We start from the raw sequence: 20,292 nt of genomic DNA, 5'->3' as shown, positions 1-20,292 counted from the left end.
GTTAGTAGTTTACCCAGAAAAAATATTGATCGTGATATAGTTACCCTTATGTTTTTATGGTTGTTCTAAAATCCTGGTTTTGTCGAAAAACCTGAAGTTTGGGTTAAAATAACTCTAATGGGGCTAGTGATAAAAATTTCAAATTAGCACAGGATGTAGTGCTGATGTATATGTTTATGACAAATAAAATACAATCTTGTGTATTTTACTGTTACAAATGTTATATCCTCTCAAAAATGAAATATGCTCTGTTGTAGTGATACCGTTTTGGCACACAGAAGAAGTGCTATGTAGAGGGTTACTTGTCTTCAGAGCACGTTGATTTGTGTATACTTGTGCATTTTTTCAACATTGGAACAATACTAATAACCTACTACGATTTGAGAGAGAGTAGCTTACCCGAAGCGTTTAACACAACTGAAATTAAAATAAAAAGAAACTATTTTGAAAAAAAAATGTATTGTTGTTGTGAAAACACAAAACATAGCTGCATGTTAGCAAGATATCCATTTCATTATGTTTGATTTTAACAAAGTGGTTTGATGAAAGCGGTACAATACCTTACACAGAAAAGTCGTCGTAGTCCTTTGACTCTGAAGTGAAGTGCCTTCTGAGATAGGAACATCTTTGTGGTAGCTTCTAATACCACCAACTCTAGTACAGAGGTCAAACGTTTTTATAGGGTTTCTGAGATCTTAGCTATTTCATGTGATTTCACCAGAAAATATTTTGTTTTGTGATTTCTCATTACAAAATGACAACATGTCATCTACATTGAGTATTTGATTATTTATTGGCTTTTGCAAACTTGCTTTTGCGACTTCTCGTTATAAGTTTTCTTATGTTCCGATGTATTTTTTTAATATACGCTGTGAAAACCTTTTGAAAGCAATAAAATGTTGTTGTATCGTACTTTAAGTGATGACTTAAAATACAAACACTTTTATGTTCTAATTTATCATTCTTTTTAAAATACAACACGAAAGTGTTGAATATTGAAGGCTTGAATATTGATCCATTGGAAACTCTGTGTCTCATTCTGAACGATAAATAAATAATGTTCTGTAAAATCTGCTAACACCAAACATTCTTCTGTAGTAAGTTCTGCTTTATCTTCTTGAAAAACTGAGCTGGAGACTTTGACACAAAATGTTGCTGTTTCAGGTTTTCCAATTTCTCCGCTAACGATTCAAAAAACTCTTCTTTGCTCTTGAAAACTGTGTTCATCTCTGCCATATCAGCTGTTATCCACTGTTTGTACGTTATTGTATCTGGCAACTCATCAGTTTCTTTTTAAAAATTGAACATGTCCAACAATGCCTGTTTATCTGGACATTCACTACACTCATTAATCACACCATTGTAATTGTTCTTATGACAAGCAATTGTGTCTAATTAGTCCCTATAGTCGACATGAAGTTTTGAACTTTGTGGTGGACAAACACCGTGTGCGTGGGTTTCCTCGGGGTTCTCCCGTTTCCTCCCACTTTCTTCATTCCACCATTTCATTCATTACTCATTATCACCGTCTCCTTTAGCCTAACCGGCATAACCGTGGGACGTAAAACTCCAAATTTCATTTCATTCATTTCATTCATGAAGTTTTGAACCATCAATCGTGAGTTTTTTTATGTTCTGGTGTTGGGGACAAACACAAACCGTATGAAGCCCTGATGCACCAGCCAAGATGCACTATTTTGGACCGAGTTCGCAGAACTTTGATCTCCCAATTCTATCTTCAGAGTGTTTACTTTTAAAGGGAAGCATACAATTCATTTAAGTTCATCACAACAAAGCGCTTTGGCTTCTGCAGTTTAATACCATTAACTCACGCGGTAACACAATCTTTTTTTACCGGGATACAACCTACTGTTATTATCTTCATAAATCGCCACTACTTTAGTAATTGTCTCACCGCCAATACCTGTCTTATGTCTTTTACCTAATTCTGGTAGAATACCTTGCTCATTATTTAATTCATTAGTAAGTCGTACCAAATGCTCTGCCACATTAAATTCTGATGCTATTTTAGATCTGGACTAAGATTAGGGAGTAAACTGATAATTTTAACTTCGTCATATTCCTGTGAAGAAGATTGCGCTTAGTTTCGTTGTTAGGAGCTTTTGATTTAGAACACAATTCTGGGTTTGTTTTTATCTTCGATTTTCTACTGAGGGTCTTTTATCTATGGTTACGTTTCTTAATTATGATGGAGGTGACACACCCAAACTTCTGCAAGCAGCATCTAATTGTTCTATATTATCACGTGGAGCAATATTATTTATCTTCTTCACATCTATTTAGTTCTTTGTTCTGTTGTGCAAAAATGTGTTTCAAGCATACAGAGAGACTGTCCAGGAACTAAACGTAACTGTGTGGAAATATGTTCTTAACGTGTTTGTTCTAATGTTATTTCTCGTTAGTTTTTCTTAACAGTTGTTTTGTGATGTCTCAAAGGTTCTCAACAGGACTGTCCGTACAGATGACCAAATTTCAAGAAAAAATTCTTTTCTTGATACTTGCACACAGTTGTAACTTCTAAACTTACACACAACAAAATAAACTGTTGATTTTCTTCACTAAATGCACTAATATTTCTGAATTCTTTTGTCACTGTATTATACACTGTTTTATGACATTTTTCGTTCACGTACATTCCTATGGAACACTGTTCTAACATGGCCGAAATACCTACAACTTAAACATTCAGATTTCAAAAATATAAATTCACATAACACTTTTATAAATCCTTCACAAAATTGAGCCACTTGCTATAGATGTATACAGATAACTCACTACTTTCAGACTGACCGGTCACATATAGCACAGCTACACTGCGTGTGCTGCAACATTTGCGACTATAACTGCCCCAAGCCTTTAATAACGTTGTATATCCATGAAAATGTTCGCGTATAGTCTATTATATATATATGTATATATAAATGACATGTCCAATTTCGTTGTATGACGATGAACGGATGCAATAAATTATGATTATGATTATGATTATTGCAACTATACTGTGATACTGTAAAGCTATCAACTTGCTCTGAAGACAAGTAACCCTCTACATAGCACTTTTTAGTGTGCCAAAACGGTATCATTGCAACGGAGGTTTCATTTTTGAGAGGCTATAACATTTAGTAACATATACACAAGAATGTCTTTTATTTGGATAAACATACACAACAGCACTACATTCTATGCTAACTTGAGATTTTTATCACTAGCCCCATTAGAGTTATTTTAACCCAAACTCGTTTTTTTTTTCGACCAAACCGTGATTTTAAAATAATCATAAAATCATAAGGGCAAGTATATTACGATGGATATTTTTTCTGCCTAAACTACTGACATATCTCTTGATAGTACAAACTAAATCAAACTGTGTATATCACTCCTTCCTACTTATAAACATTACAAAACATGAAATTACATCGATATTGATGTTTACGTTTACTTGTAATTTTCTCATAGAAAGGTGAAACATAGGTATATACCTATAGGCCTTATTTCAGTTCAACCAATTACCAATCAAATGCTTTTGGTTTTATCCTTCTCGAACAAGTACTTTTGTCGTAATGAACGTTTTAGTTAACCCTTACAATCCTGAAAATAGGCGCGCGCCACATAACAAACATGGCTGCCACTGGCTAACCGCCTCAGATACAAATATTGCGAATGGTTTTCGTATAGTACTGAATGCGTACTAAAATTTAACGGTGAATTGTCTATTATCTTCTGGGTTTAACATTTGCTACTAAAATTACACAGTGTACTACTAATTACTATCAAAAATTCAAATAAAAATCAGGGCTGTTGCAAATATTTAACTCTTTTGTGTGCTCATTCATACTTTCACGAACGTAATCACAATGAATATTTTATCTGCATGAAACCAGCAGAACACACACCTCATCACGAAGTTGCAGCCTCAGCAACAAGAGTGTCCAGAAAAGCAAAGCATTACTTCAACTTTTCAATTTCACACATTGTTCAATATACAACCAAGGTAAGCTATCAATTTTATCCCGGGTTCAGGACTTACGCAGGCTCTCGATCTTGTTTCTGGAGTGAAAATTCACCGGTTTTGGGACACATTTTTACAAAGAAGGGAGACTAGCTGAGACGATACAATTGAAATGTGTATTCTTTCTTTAAAAAATGCATTGATAAAGACGGGGAAAGAATATATTTTCTAAAACGTTATTATAATGTGAATTCCTTTTCTATTTGCGTTGTTATAACAGTGTGTAAACATTGAGTATTCATCTCATAATTAGGAATATAGTATCATACATGTTTTACCGCCTCAATCAGTTGTTCAAAAAAGTCATATAATCACTTGCCCTTAAAACTACATAGTTATACTTAGTGAAGAAGTTTGACAAAGTCTTGTCCCGTGAACATTGTAGTATAATAACTCATGAATGAAATACGTAATATGACTGTGAATTTTGCCGAAAGAAAGTGATTATTAGATATATTTTTTCCAAAAGTAGATTACTCCGCGAAGTAAAGCGATACATCAGGAACTGAAAAATTGCGTCGTGTAAAAGAAAAATTATGAAACTACTTTGTTTGCCGGAAGAAATTTCTGAAGTCTTATGCCTCAAGAACCTCTGCAGTATAAGGCGTTGCACATGTTAAAATTTCTAAACAAGATTATGCGTTGTGTTTAAAATTTTTTTTTCTAGCCTCCACTTCCTCCTGCCTTTGCCATTTCATATAGTCTTATTAAATGGCAGACGCTACTGCCTCTTAACTCGTAATTCTCTCTGTACTACATTTTTTCGTATGATTTCTCCTCTTTTTGTGACTGTCCTCAGTTAGGGTGAGACGATGCTTGCCTTTCATATGCATGATACCTAAAACAAAATTTAAATCATGCCTTATTCTTTACCTTTATCTTTCTTTTTTCCTATTGTTTTTATTTTCTTTTTCTTAAATTGCAAAGATACACAACAGCGCGCACACACACACATATCTACATACATATACATCAGCAGGAAACATCTTGCATAACCTTTAAAAGTATAAGCTGAAAAGAGAAAAGAAATAATTAGAAAATAATTTAAAACAAGTATTACCAGGGTCTCTTTTTTAAATAGGTATCTCCCCTGTGTGAATTTATTTCTTGATGTTATAACTGTTTATAACTGTATATGTTTGCTGCTGCTGCTTTATAACTGTTTATAACTTGATGTTATAAAGACTGTTTATAACTGTCTTTCCCACTAAATAAGAAAATTCTTTGAAATGAAATCGGACTTCGAGATTTCCAATTTTTCGTTAGTTGTTAATTCTGAAACACAACATCAGAATTGTTTTGATCTGTCTGTGAAATTCTCTCATCAACTTCGCAAAATCTTATTTTCTCTCTTCTCCTTTTAAAACACTTGTTATATTTTTTAAAGTCCTGGCACCGATAGCAAAACGCTAAACAAGACACTATACGCTAACACTAACACAAAGCAAGAACGTGAGGTTTCAAGTTCTAAAATTGTCATCGGAACTTTTTTTTTTTTTTGTCTGTTTGATTTGATTAGTACTATTTTCTTCTAATTCTTTATTTCATTATATTTGCAATGTAGGGTGTGGGTCTTGTTAATTTCTTCTTGTTTCATCTTTCCATTTCCGTTTAATCAGTTAATTTTGTCTTCAGTGCTGTTAACTCTCCCGTGATTTCCAATATTTTGGTTATCTCATTATTCTTTAGCCACGTCTTAGTACATCTTCATAATATATGAAGGTGTATGGGTTCTTCATTGGCCAAAAGTTCTATTGTTTCTGCAGTGATAGTTTTTATGATGATGGGTTTTAATTAGCATTAATCGCTGCACTTTTATTAATTTTTGCGTTAGGTGTTTCTTTAGAAACAATCTATAACTCCAGATTCTGGCACAATATTGTGCAATAGCCATTAGAATAGCTTTGTTATACAATTTAAAAATTTTTCTGTCAATTTTAATTTTTTTATAGCGAGTGTTTAGAGTTTGTTGGCTATTTTTCATCTTCTCTGTTGTTTCAGTTATACGTTTCTCGTAGTTTAGCGGTTTGTCTAACCATACACCTAGATATTTGAATTCATTCACGATTCCTATTTTAGTGTTCCTAATTTTGATTGTGGGCTTTTCTGTGCACTTTGTCCAAATACTGTAAATTTCGTTTTATTACCCGATTGAGTTAATTTATTTTCTATACACCATCTTTCTAGATTTTCTAATATATTTCCTTTTTGCTTTATGTGTTTTCTTGAGGAGGCTGTCATCACAATTTTAAAATCGTCCGCATATTCCACTAGGCCTAATGTTTCTTTTAGATTCTTTAGTTTTCTTAAGCATGGTTGGAAAGTAATGTCCCACATTGTAGGTCCCCATATTGAACCCTGTGCGCATCATTTGGTGCTTATTGATGTTATATCTTTTTCTAAAGATTTTATTGTAATCGTTCTGTCAGTACAGTAATCCAGCATAAGTTTCTAAGGAGCTTTATTAACTTTTAGTTTTTTGAATTCTTTAAGAAGTGCGGGCCACCATAGATTGTGAAAAGCACAACTAATATCGGCATGGATAACAACTTGGTAGTTTTCCAGTTTACTTTCTTGAATGAGGTCAATTAGTGTTCTTACAGATGTTTCGGTGCTTTTTCCTCTTCTGGAACCATTCTGCAATTTTTCTTTATTTAAAATTCTGTTTTTGTTTATTCTTTCCACTATTGTTCGTTCGGAAAGTTTACTTATTACATTTAATAAGCAGATAGTTCAATAGGATTTTTATCGTCATTTTTCTTGTCATCTGATTTTTTAATTTCATTAAATTTGCTTGTTTCCACCTTTTTGAAATTCGTCCGTTTCCAAACACAAGTTGAAAAGTGTTGCTAGATATGGTGCCCATTTGTCAGCATTATGTTTATATTTTCCGACTTTATTCCATCCGGTCCAGGAGATTTTTTGTTTTAACTCGTTTTATGTGATTTATTTTTTCTTGTTTTCCAATTACTTCAAAAGATGGTGATTGCTATTCTCTTCTAATGAAACTTTGTCAGTCATTATCTTTTTCTCGTATATCATGTGATAAGAGAGATTTTATTAAATAGTCTATTGTTTCTTCCCCATTATTTGTATATGTACAATTTCTTCTCTTTAGAGTTGAGAGGGTGGTAGTTGTTTTAACTTTATTACTTATAATTGTAGGGTTCACCTCAGGGATCTAGATTTAAATTAGTTTCAGTGTTTTTTCCAGCTAATTTTCTTTGATTCTGTCATTTTATTTTCATATTTTTTAACTCTGTATTTGTTTAATCTGTTTTTTCGTAAATTATTTTATATGTTGATAAAGTTTGTTTTATCTTCCATTTTCTCCGCTAATTCATCTATGTTGCTCTCTTCTTCTATCTGCGGTAGACTTATCGGAGATGTATAGGTTTAAGACGTAACATCCACTTGAAAACCAAGTTTTCCTAAAGATTTCTTCAGTGCTGGCAAAACTGTATTACATGGCCACTAAACTGTATTAGATGATGAGATAGACACCTGTAAATAAGATATTCACTTTATATCATACTCCAAAAAGATAATTTGATATATAATTGAATTGAAAACTACACAAATAACCCGCTTTTAGGCCTTAAAGCGTAAATCGTTTGTCCACTAGTTTATAGTAAAGATTGTATATAGCAAATTTCACCACTCTGGCATAATCCACTCGTCAAATACCCTAGTTTTCGCCTACAATTTACATAAATTCGATTACTCATAGGATCCTGATTGCAGTCGGAGACAGTTGTAACTTCAATATAAAAACTTTCAAACGATATTCTCGTTTCCTGAGCTAATAAAAGAAGCTGGATGTGAAATTTACGTACTGAGAAGTACTACACAAATCTTTTTCCTTTTCTTTGGAATACAGTATTTCCCAAAACACTAGTGCACGGCATAGTTAATTATGAATGATAAGCATGTGTACTAAGTTATATCTCTCTTGGGCCGCGGTGGCTCAGTGGAAGAGCGTTCACCTCTGGTGCTAGGGGTCCCGGCTTCGATCCCAGCCCCCGCCAAGTGAACTTTGTGGTGGACAAACACCGTGTGCGTGGGTTTTCTCGGGGTTCTTCCGTTTCCTCCCACTTTCTTCATTCCACCATTTCATTCATTACTCATCATCACCGTCTCCTTTAGCCTAACCGGCATAACCGTGGGACGTAAAACTCAAAGATTTCATTTCATTTTTTTTAAAGTTATATCTCTCTAAGAAGAGAGACTCGTGAGATGACAAGTTTTGGCGAACATTTCTAATTCTGTTCTTCTTATGATAAAAACCGAGGTGAAGGTAGACAACCAAGATATTAGAAAATTCATTTCAAAGAATTCACCTGCCTTTCCTTTATAATGTAATGTATAACACGTTTCTTTAATTTTTTAATATACACAGTGGACCATTTATCTTGACACGCTCTTTTAACTTTAAAGTAATAAACAATAAACACTGAAGTTTTTCGTAATACAAATAATACCCGAGAGACGATGTTTGACATACCCTGCGATAGCAGTGTTTGAAACCAAGTATAGAATTTTGTTTCCGTCCAATGTCGTCATGAGTATATTACAAATTTAAATTCTAGGTACTAACTGGAATGCAGATTAGCACAGTTGTTTTTCTGTGTGCAAGATAAGAACGTTACAGCTTGAGAACGTATGAAATTCGAAATGCTTGTAACACTAATAACACAAAGAAGACGAACGGGGCACTACATATCCTCATTACCCTGGCGCCGAATTTTATAATCATAATCACATTTCTTACAAATGAGTGAAAACTTAGAAGGGATTGAAAACTCGGCGTTTCTCAAAAGGTTTTATTTCGAAAGAGCACCTAGATATGTATCACATTTAACCACGTAGATTTACTTCAAAGGACCTGAAAAACGTAATGTGGATTAAAATTTTAATATATCAGAACATTGAGAGGATAGTAAAATTTAATATATGAAAACATTCCGAGGATATCAAAAACACGAGCAGTTTATGTTACACCAGGGTGGAAAAAAATCATAATTTTTTTTAAAAAATCATTTTTGTTGATTCTTTTTATTTAAATCGATTTTTTTTATTTAAATCAAATCTTTCTCCTCCTATAATACAAGTTGCAAACTGAAGAGAAAGCATTAGGAATTAGTATTATATGTTAATTATTTCATTTAAATGATAGTATTGGGGTTGAATTTTGAATTATCCCCAATCGTTAACCTATATCAATCCCAAACAGTGTTTCTTAACCTTTTTAAATTATGGCTCTTTTTAAAGGTAAATTATAAACTTTCAGTCGAGCATCCCTAATTATCCTAGGATAATGCTACATACATCACTCTCTTTAGAATAGAACAGCTTTTGAAACGGTAACGTTCGCATTTTCCTATCATGTCCCTGAAGCGAGAAATTTTGAGAATAATCTTTTTTTTTTAACTTTTTTTTTTAAATTTTGATCCCCTCTGGATTCCTCTGTGTTAACGTACATATCCCAAAATCAACTGGTAAAGGGTTTTACTAAATGTGTGGACAAAATTTCAAGCTGCTGTCTTGAGTAGTAAGGCTGAGGAAACTATTTAACAATGAGCTACGAACATCCCCACAATGCCCCAGATGACCCGGCTGTAATATAAAAATTTCCTCGGTCATCCCTATTTATCCTAGGATCATGATTTGTACAGTATTCTCTTCAGAATAAACAAATTTCTAAACGGTACTCTTCAAATATCTCCATGTATGTATCTGGGGCGGGTAAATCACGAATAAAAGGTATTTTCTGTTAAAAATATTTTTTTAATTTTTTTTTACCTCTGTGGACCCCTCCTCCTGTTTTAAAGCAGAGATCCGAAACAAATCTGGAAAATACTGAGTGGTGCACTGAGTAAATGAGCAAAATTTCAATCTTGTAGATCCAAAGTAAGCCCACGAAAAATAATATTCCCCAAATACCCCAGATTCCCGTATAAAACAGGATCTCAAGTAACAGTTTCCTGAGACATCCCTATTTATCCTAAGAGCATAGTATGTACATCATTTTCTTCAGAATAGAACAGCCTTTCAAACAGTACCATTCATATGTCTCCATCTGAGACGGGAAAATCACGAAGAAAGCTATTTTTTGTTAAAAAATATCCTTTTCTTAAAAAACATTTTTGCCCCTCTGGACCCCGCTGTTTCCACGCAGAGATCTGAAAAATCTGAAAATTATTGAGGGATAATGAGTGTGCAAAATTTCAGTCTTCTGATTACAAAATGTAATCCGCCAGAAAATAATAATACACATAACAAAAAATATATTTTTAAATTTATGACGTCATCACGCACTATGCCTCGACGCAAAAAGGCGTGAAAGCATATGTAACGTGTTCTAAAATGCCTCCAGTCTTGAAGAAAACGAAGTAAAAAGCCTTATTGGTACTTTTTTAATCGAATAATAAAGACTCTACCCTATCACCTAAAAATAGGTGATATACTTTAAAAGCATTAAGGGAAAATTACAGCAACGTTTATCAAAATGACACTTTTTATTACAAAAGTTACTGATATTTGGCAGGAGCCTACTTTTAAAAACTCAGAACTAGCTTGCTGCATGAAATACATAAATTTCGCCTAAAGTTATAAAATTAACAAAAAAAAATGGATAGGGGATAAACCCTCTAAATACGCCCTATTATCTGGGAACAAACAAACAGACACGCACAAAAAAGAATTTTCGTCTTAAATGTCGATGGTGATTTCCCCATTGGAATAGTTAACGATTTTAAAACCGAAACAGAAGAAAGTAGTATTGCTCCATTACCTGTTCAAAACGGGATTTTCCCTAATAATCCTCTGCATGACATGTGTTTTCATACTATACCGTACATTTGAGTCTCATTGTATTATGATTATTAACTTCCATAATCGAAATAACAGAACAGAAACCAGATTTTACTTATTCTCACTTTAAATTAATTTATTTCGAAGTTCGATTTAAATCAATGATTTTTATGTAAAAAATCAAGTGATTTAAATCTTGATTTATATCGTGATTTAAATCAATCCACCCTGTGTTACACTGCTGCAAATGATATATTTTGTGCAAAATTTTAAAAGTTTTTAAAGCCTTCCTTTGTTTCCTTGTCATAGTAACAGTTTCTGGTAGTTGTACTTGCAACAAGTTCTCGCATTGGCTGAAGTTTCTGTCACTTAATATAATTTATAAATATACTAATAGACTTCCTACCTACATTTTCACCTATAAAATCAAGTCCATTTCATAATGTATCCATCTTGGTACGTACTTGAGTTAAATCTGATTCTCATTTTTAAATGTAAACATACATTCAGACACACAATTCATATTGACACACAATGCATTCTCGTCATTGGAGAATATAACTGCTACGGAAAACACTCAATTGTTGTAAATTCTATATTTCTACGATATATCATGTAATAACTCAATAGTATGAGATTTCAGTTCATCACGAAAGAGTGCTTGGGAACCCCTCATATTATAGATCCAAAAGAAGTATAATACAAAATAAGTATCTTCCTATTAGTGCTGTACTTTATATACCAACGTTTGAATTTTGTGGAGTTTCATATTATTTATTTCAATTTCGTGTTTATTCAATTTTTTGCAGACTCCGTAAACATACTCCTTCCAGAAGAGCATATACGTTCATTACACAAAAGGAAAATATTTGTCATTCTGGTGAGGAATCTGGTACTAACAAGGAAGTTTACAAGGGATTTTCTCGATCACATTTGCCAATACAATTATTAATACATACCGAAGAAAATTCTTATACATGCCAAGAGTGTGAAGAGGAATTTACTGATTGTTCTAATTTGGCAACACAGATAATAACACATACCGGTGCGAAAACCCACACGTACGAAGAGTGTGGAAAGGGATTTACTCGTCGTGGAAATTTGACAGGACACATACTACTACATACAGGTGAAAAATCCCGCACGTGCCAAGAGTGTGGGAAGAGGTTTACTCTTAGATCAAATTTAGCAACACACATGTTAATACATACGGGTGAAAAACCTTACATGTGCCAAGAATGTGGAAAGAGATTTACTCAACGTGGTAATTTGGAAACACATATGTTATTACATACAGGTGAAAAAGCCTGTACGTGCGAAGAGTGTGGAAAGAGGTTTACTCATAGATCAACTTTAGCAACACACATGTTAATACATACGGGTGAAAAACCTCACATATGCCAAGAATGTGGAAAGGCATTTTCTCATCGTGGAACTTTGGGTACACACATGCTAATACATACCGGTGAAAAACCCTACACGTGCCAAGAGTGTGGAAAGAGGTTTACGCAACGTGGAAATTTATCTAGACACATCTTAACACATACAGGTGAAAAACCCCATACATGCCAAGAGTGTGAAAAAAGGTTTACTGATAGTTCAAGTTTAGTAGCACACATGCTAACACATAAAGGAGAAAAGACCCATATGTGCCCAGATTGTGGAAAGACGTTTACTCATAGATCAAATTTAGCAACACACATGCTAACACATACAGGTGAAAAACCCCAAACGTGCCAAGAGTGTGGAAAGAGATTTACTCAAAGTGGATATTTGGCACGACACAGGTTAATACATACCGGTGAAAAGCCTCACAGTTGCCAAGAGTGTGGAAAGGGATTTACTCAACGTGGAAATTTGGCAAGACACATGTTAATACATACACGAGAAAAACACCACTTATGACGAGAGGGTGGAAAGGGGTTTATTCACAGTTCAGGCTTGACAGCACACATGTTAATACATACTGGTGCCAAGAATGTGGAAAAAATTTACTCCAAATTGCCAACACATATGTGAAAATGCCCAAATTTGTTAAAGACATGTTAAGGCATACAGTTGATGGCAAAAGACATGTTAATACATACACGAGAAAAACATCACTCATGACGAGCATGTGGAAAGGTGTTTACTCATAGTTCATTTGGCCTCACACATGTTAGTACATACCGGAAGAACCCCATAAATGCTGAAAGTGTGGAAAGGGGTTTATTCATAGTTCCAGTTTGACACTTGTTAACACATGGAGGTGAAAAAACTTCACAGATGCAAGGAGTGTCAAAAGGGATTTATTATTAAATCGTATTTGGCAAAATACATTTTCACACATGCAGTTAAAACCTTATAAGCGCCAAGAGTATTGAAAGGGATTACGGGAAAAATCAGGTGTGGTAAAACAACTTCACATATAGGTGAAAAGCCTCAAAAGTGCCAGGAGTTTGAAAACGCTTTATTAAGAATTCAAACTTGGCAGCACATATCGTGATGCATAGAGCTGAAAGATCTTACACGTGTCAACAGTTTGGAAAGGAGTTTTGTACAATTTCCATCTTGGTAACATGGGTTCACACGTTCAAGTGTAAAACCTTACAAGTGCCAAGACTGCCCAAACTGATTTATTAAAAACTCACTTGGCAAAAGCTGTATCGATATGTACAGATGAGAAACTCCAGACATGTATATAGTATGGAAAAACATTTAGTATAAGTTCAGATATTGTAACACTTATCCTAATTGATACAGGTTAAATACTAGAAACAGAAGAAAAACTTTGTACCATGAAAATAGAGAGGATTCTATTCAGAGGCCAACCTTGGTAACGCACATGTTCAAATTCACAGCAAATACATCATGCTAACATACAAATAGAGAGCATTCTACTTACCAAGAGTGCGGCATTTAAATCTCTTTGAAATGTTGGAGTTTTACCTCCCACGATTATGCCGGCTAGGCTAAAGGAAACGGTGATGATGAGTAATGTGTGAAAATGGTAGAATGAAGAAAGTGGGAGGAAACGGGAGAACCCCGAGAAAACCCACGCACACGGTGTTTGTCCACCACAAAGTTCACTTGGCGGGGGCTGGGATCGAACCCGGGACCCCAAGCAACAGAGGTGAACGCTCTACCACTGAGCCACCGCGGCCCCAAGACTGCGGCAATTTAAAGTTCACATGTAACAACAAATGCTAAAACAGTTGAAATATATCTGGCGAGAATGCAGGAAAACATGCAAGCGAAATCTTATTCTCTGATTTGTATCACGTGAGATAGATCACACTTACCTATAGCTAGGGAAAGGGCGATTGAAATCAAATTTAGCAGCATAGTGTTACCACATAGAGCTTAGAAACTTTATATAATGTAAGAGTGGAAGGAAGAGATTATATTAAAGTTGAATTATAACATACATATTTTTGCTGATGCAAGTTCTCTGTCTCAAGACTATGATTGAAATTTTTGAAAGTCGAAAACTTTACCCGTAACGCATGAAGACAAGAGGCTCTTAACGTGTGAGTAATGTGGAAATGATTTGTTGAAAGATCAGGTTAGCAACATCCATGTTAATTCATAGCTGTGAGGATATTTTGAAGTAATAAAAACAAACCACATATAACCCCTAGCACTAAAATAACAAGTATAGCTCGTCAGGGCCTCCCGGTGCCAAGTCCCACAACGACGAGCTGCACTCGTCATAAAATTTAAACTACTGTGTCATCACGTAGGGCTGCTATATTGATGATTTGAAAGTTATGATAAAATATCTATAATACACTTTTATAACTTATACTTCAATTATTAGCATTTACGGTTAGCATCCGGACATTCCCGGAATTAAATAATTTGTCCGGAGCAACGTCTATTGTCCGGGATTAAAATTTATATAAATTTATTGCCTAAATCTACGTTTCATATCTGTATCAATACCTAAGCCATAGTGGTTCAAACAAGCACTACCAAATATTTTCAAAATTTTTGTCTGTTAACTTCCTGCTTCAGAAATTTTAAATACCGCTAGTTTTTGTATAATTAATGATCTGTTTTGTGCTTTATTCGGAGGTTTATTATGTGGTTGGCATCACTAACGCAAGCTCGAAATAGGTTATTTTTCTTTCCATTGTGTGCCACAACGAAATCTAATTTTCATTATTAATTCTAATTGACAGAAACAATAAAGTGGCAATTTTGTCATTATTTTTCTGAACACGAAATCGATTTGAAACGAATGACACCATTATTAAACTATAAAAATAAAACTGTAATTGTAAGAAAATATAGTTACTTTTGTAACGTTTGAAGTGAGGTGATCGACTGCGATGGATAGTTTGTTCGGATGTTCCTGAGTTTGTGTAAAGTATGACGGAAAGTGTTAAACAATGGTTGGAAGTGTTGTTTGTTTTGAATATGTGCCCTGATAGTAAAATGCTTCAGTGAAACTACTGTTGAAATTTGGCCTAATTAGGTATACGTCTTTAAGTGAACAACAGTAGGCCTATTAGTACATTTTATTCACAATTTATATATGTTTTGTATGTTTATCCTTTAACTTCACTTCAATTCTTGACATGTCTGAGATTTCTCCGGATAAAAGGTGGTAACCCATTTAGCATTCAGAAAATAAATCGCAGTGAAAGGGGTTAAGAAACAAAGTGTTTAAAGATACATACAATATCCGTGTCAATATTGGCAAGAAATTTAATTGAAAGTGATATCTCACAAGAGAGACTTAAAATCAAACGTAACAGAGCGGATTTTAAAATCAAGTTTGAGTAAGCATTTGTAATCACATACAGTAGAGCGTCGATTATCCGAAGTAATTGGGGGACATGGGTGTTCGGAAAACTGGTTTGTTCAGTACGGTTAAGCGGTCGTTCGGATGATCGATGCTCTACTGTATATACAAAATTATCTATATATACCTTACATGTAGAATTTACTTTCCCTCGATAAATATCATTACGAAAATCAGTTAAAGGTTACTGTTCAAAATTCTGCTTTCCTGATACCTCCTCATAACCCCGTAAACTGTGTACCTATTTCTTGATTTGAAACGTGTATATATTTTACTAATTAATATGACCTAATTAGGCCAAATTTCAACAGTAGTTTCACTGAAGCATTTTACTATCAGGGCACACATTCAAAACAAACAATACTTCCAACCATATTAATTCCTGTATGATTTCGGATGGAAACATAGGAAGAGATGAAACTCTTGCTTTAATACTCGAATCAAAGCGATATTGCTCGATTACATGTAGGCCTATACATGTTAAAAAGTAAGAAATTAATTCAGCGGATTTAGTGTGGCGTACTGATAATTATAAAAGCTTAAGTAGAATAAGATTTCTCAACGATGTTTTTATAGACCCAATCCATTCTTACAACTTTGTTTTTTTAAATATAATACTTCAGTTGTTTACAACTGATAAGAAAAAAAAACAATGTGACATGTAAGAAATACGAGAGATTTAATAATGCATGACAGTATCGTACCCAGAAAACCACTACATGATTCATGCCCAATTACCAATGCAGTGGAATTAAAAGTGTATTCTGTTTCCATGAAGTGTTTCTTTAGTTCCCTGCGTAATTACACGTGAGGGAAGTTTCACTCAAGGTGTGTGTGTGTGTGGGTGTTATGTGATTTGTTTGTGAGGAAGGCAATTGTCCGTAGAAACACTACGTAACCCCACCCAAGTCTATTATGTGCATTGTGTATGCGTGTTTCCTTGTAAATGTGAGTGTGTGTTGATGTGTCTGTGTGATGTCCTGTGTCTCACTTCAACGTGTGATAGAAACCACACAGTGTGAAGCCGGATTATAGGTCTCCATACTATTTCGCTTAGAACAGAATTTTCTAGTAAACCCTCTCCTATACCGATCTTACATTTTAGTGACAGCTTGTCCATCTCTTCCACCTAGCAACCATATTAACATATGCGTTCTCTTTGTTTCTTTTCCATGTTTTAAAAATACACTGTTTTTATTCTGGCTTATGTTACAATGAGTAACGTCAGGTAGGTTTTCTTACATAGTGTTTGTTAATCCGGCTCTGTGATTTGAGAAAAAGAAAAAAACAGGTCTCAAACCAACAACACTTGCCAGTGATTTTGCATCCCATGATAGCTAATTGTAGGTTCAACTAGCACCATTTGAGACATTCTCTCTCTCCTCGCACATACCAGAGAACGTGAGACGGATATATTCGAGCAGTGAGCCCAGCATTAGAACACCAGAAACCAACTTTGTGTAAAGATTATTCGTCGAGTTTGTTAAAAAAAAAAAAATAATAAGATTCGGTTTTCCAAAAATTGTATGTGATCCTTTCCTAACTTCCAGTCGGTAACGGTACTATAATTGTTGAAGTGCGAAAAAACCTTAATTATGAGAAAAAGGTTCATGTGCACTGTACTTCTTGTATATGGTAAGAGTTACTTAAATGGATCGTAGGATTTCATTTGTCGATTATATTTTACCTGAAAATCACCTTGAATAGTTAATTCTATTTTGTTATCTTAAAAAGTTACAATCTATTTTTTTATAAGCATTACAGTAGTTGTATATATTGAGCCACAGTTTACCTTTATGAAAACGTTACTTGGCAAACAGTAGGAGATAAATTCAGGATGTTCGGATGAAACTACGATATTCTTGACTTTCAAGGAGGTTAATTTCTGAATACACTAATCTGAGACATTACATGCCATTATGTGTTATTTTCACTCAATTTGAACAATATGATACGGATGTTTTACCAAGTGGTCAAAGGCACTTGACACTAAGATTTGACTTAAACAAATTACGGACACTAGAAGAATACCAATTAATAATTGATGATTTAAGATATGCTTCAGAATATATAACAACTTTCTTGTGTTATAGAAGATAAGCTATGGAAACAAATTATAGATAACTAGGAGTAAACATGCTTACCCTAAAATACTATAAGAAACAAAGGTTACGTCCCGCATTATTCAATGATACACAAAAAGGAAGAGAATATAGAATACTGAACTGTATTAAGATTTTTCTACCTTATTACGACACCATTAGTTATAATTGGGGTTATACCCTCTTCATATTTTGCTAAATATAAGAAATAGGGACCTATATTGTAGGTCTAGTTAACAGCAGTGTATCATCGGTTGATAAAATCTTGAATGGTTTAAGTCATAAATCTTTAAGAAATAATATTGCTATTAAGTATGTATATGCGCTATAAAATACTATTACAAAAATTAATCAAAAATATTTTTTAATTTTCGAGAAAATTGCAACTTTAGGCTGTACAAATCAACTTTCTTTTTGTACATTATCCAATGTGTAAGCAGTTCTGTATTACATTCAACATGTAGACCTATTATCGTTTTGGTTGTTCACTATACATTAATTTATTTCCATGATGTACTTACTAACTAAGGAGTATACATTTATCTGCTTTGTGGTTACGTATTTAAACATCTAAGGCGAAAACTTTCTGAAAACTCATTCGGGGTTAATATGAGACTCATTATAAAAATCAGTTACTATATGACAGAATAATAAACGCACGTAACAGCGCTCAACTGGTTGTATTTGAAACAATAAGTTCACCTTGTGAGTGCTTAAACTGACTTTTGGACTATTTTATCCTGTGTGATATACATTATTCAATACGCATTAAGCAACGAGTGAAATAAACTATATAATGGTACGACCCGCTCGGGAGAGTAATACTCCCGGAAGTACGTTTTTCCTCGCGCTACTCTAACCAGCTGTTTTACGCGCTATCCTTGCCAGTTGTTTTAAGTTGGTCACAAAATTTATATCATGAAGTACAAGGGGAACAAAAGGAGCCCTATATCATGGAGTACAAGGGCATAAGTACTACAACTACTTATCTGCACAAAAATAAATAAATCACTTTTTTAAGTATTATTTTCATATTATTTTAATTTATTAAGTGTTATAAAAATGTAAAAAAAAAAACTCCTCGGGCCGGATTTGAACTCGCGCCAAAAGAGAACTTTATTACTAGCATATAGCGCTAGCCACCGAGGCCGACAACAGCAAGCGTTTGTTGTCTGCTATTTTAATGCAACGTGGCAAGAAGTGTATAACGCCAACCAATCAGAACTGTGTTTCTCGTTTCCACTTCCGGGAACATTACTCTCCCGAGCTAGTCCTATAATGGTATCCTTATGTTGACTAACCTTAACGTATCGGATGTATGCTTCCTCAATATATATAACAGCACGTCTGAATTTTTCAAAGTCCCTTATAATTGTGAGTTTATCAACAACGCGCTTGAAGTTGTAGGAGGGGAAGTCATAAGAACGAAAGGGTAGTTAAGGCACAATGTCAACAATGAAACATATCGACGGCTCTGTGTCATTGTAGGCTCAAATATCCTGTTTTCAGTAGATTCTGTGCTGACGCATACCGGTTGTGCCAGTGCCCGTGACTATGTCGTCATTTTTGGGAATCAAGTATTTTATGGTCCAATTGTCTCCGTTATGAAACAGAAGACACCGAGAAAACCCATTGAATACAAAGAAGTTTTTCCGCACCTCAGGTATGGGTAGGTAATGCAAAAGCTGAACCCACCTAGCATCCTGCAGACAGAGCAAAGACATTAACACGCTGTTACAAATCTTTACAGGAAAAAATAACTGGAGAACGAGTAATTTCGTTGAGAACTTGTACCAAAATTGTAAACCAAGTATTCGAATTCCGACTATCAACGAAGTTCATGATTTTTCGAAACTGTTCACAGCTAAGAAATTTAGAAACGAAGAAATATGTTATTTTATAGAAAGAACTCGACTAAAGAAAAGATAGCAAAAGTCTAATTAACGAGTCCAGGGGGAAATGCGGGATGTCCACTTTTGGGCGAAATTTCGATTTTCATGCCATCTTGTTGAGCACGCTGTGAGTTTCATTCAATATATCGAAAAGGGGGAAGGGTTTACGGTTAGCCTGCTATAGCAGTTTAAAAATCCTTTTAAAATGGAAGGAGGTATCGTCATCACTTACAGTGGAAGAAAGGGGAATTCATTTTACTCTTATTTTTCTTTCTCTTTTGTCGATAACGTTCAACTGTATTTGTGTTCCAGTGTTGACTGATCATACAGCTAAATGTAGCTTCAACAATCTATATCTTTAAAAAAATAGTAAGACAAATCATCTCCCAACATCCATAATCTTGAGCTTTTCTGTTACACTTGCAGTAGTCAAAATAAGGATTATACTTTATTCAGATGCCTTCATTGCATTGCACATGAAAGGCAAGGGTTCATTTTCTTTCAAGTAACATTCCCAGTTCGTGTCATTCCTACCTTGAACGTGATAAGAACATGAGACTGGTGAACATAAAATCAAGAGATCAAATACCAGAGGATTGGAATAATGTAATCAAAGGCAGCAGAGTGAAACGTACACTACATAAAGTAAGTGGATTTACACTTTCA

General features: G+C 34.3%; 1 protein-coding gene across 1 annotated transcript in view; it reads left to right on the top strand.

Moving 5' to 3' along the window:
- The window catches only part of LOC145677137 (uncharacterized), a 41,484-nt gene extending 23,080 nt beyond the window's left edge, over positions 1-18,404 (top strand). The window contains exon 3 of the mRNA XM_081747783.1: positions 11,653-18,404. Coding sequence (XP_081603909.1) covers positions 11,653-12,748 — 1,096 coding nt within the window. The 3' untranslated portion in view covers positions 12,749-18,404. The remainder of the gene's footprint in view (positions 1-11,652) is intronic.
- The last annotated feature ends 1,888 nt before the right edge of the window (positions 18,405-20,292 follow it).

The sequence above is a fragment of the Thermobia domestica genome, unplaced genomic scaffold, assembly GCF_964235325.1.
Source record: "Thermobia domestica unplaced genomic scaffold, izTheDome1.hap1.1 HAP1_SCAFFOLD_649, whole genome shotgun sequence".
In the NCBI taxonomy this organism is placed as follows: domain Eukaryota; kingdom Metazoa; phylum Arthropoda; class Insecta; order Zygentoma; family Lepismatidae; genus Thermobia; species Thermobia domestica.
This window is presented reverse-complemented; position numbering and strand designations above follow the sequence as displayed.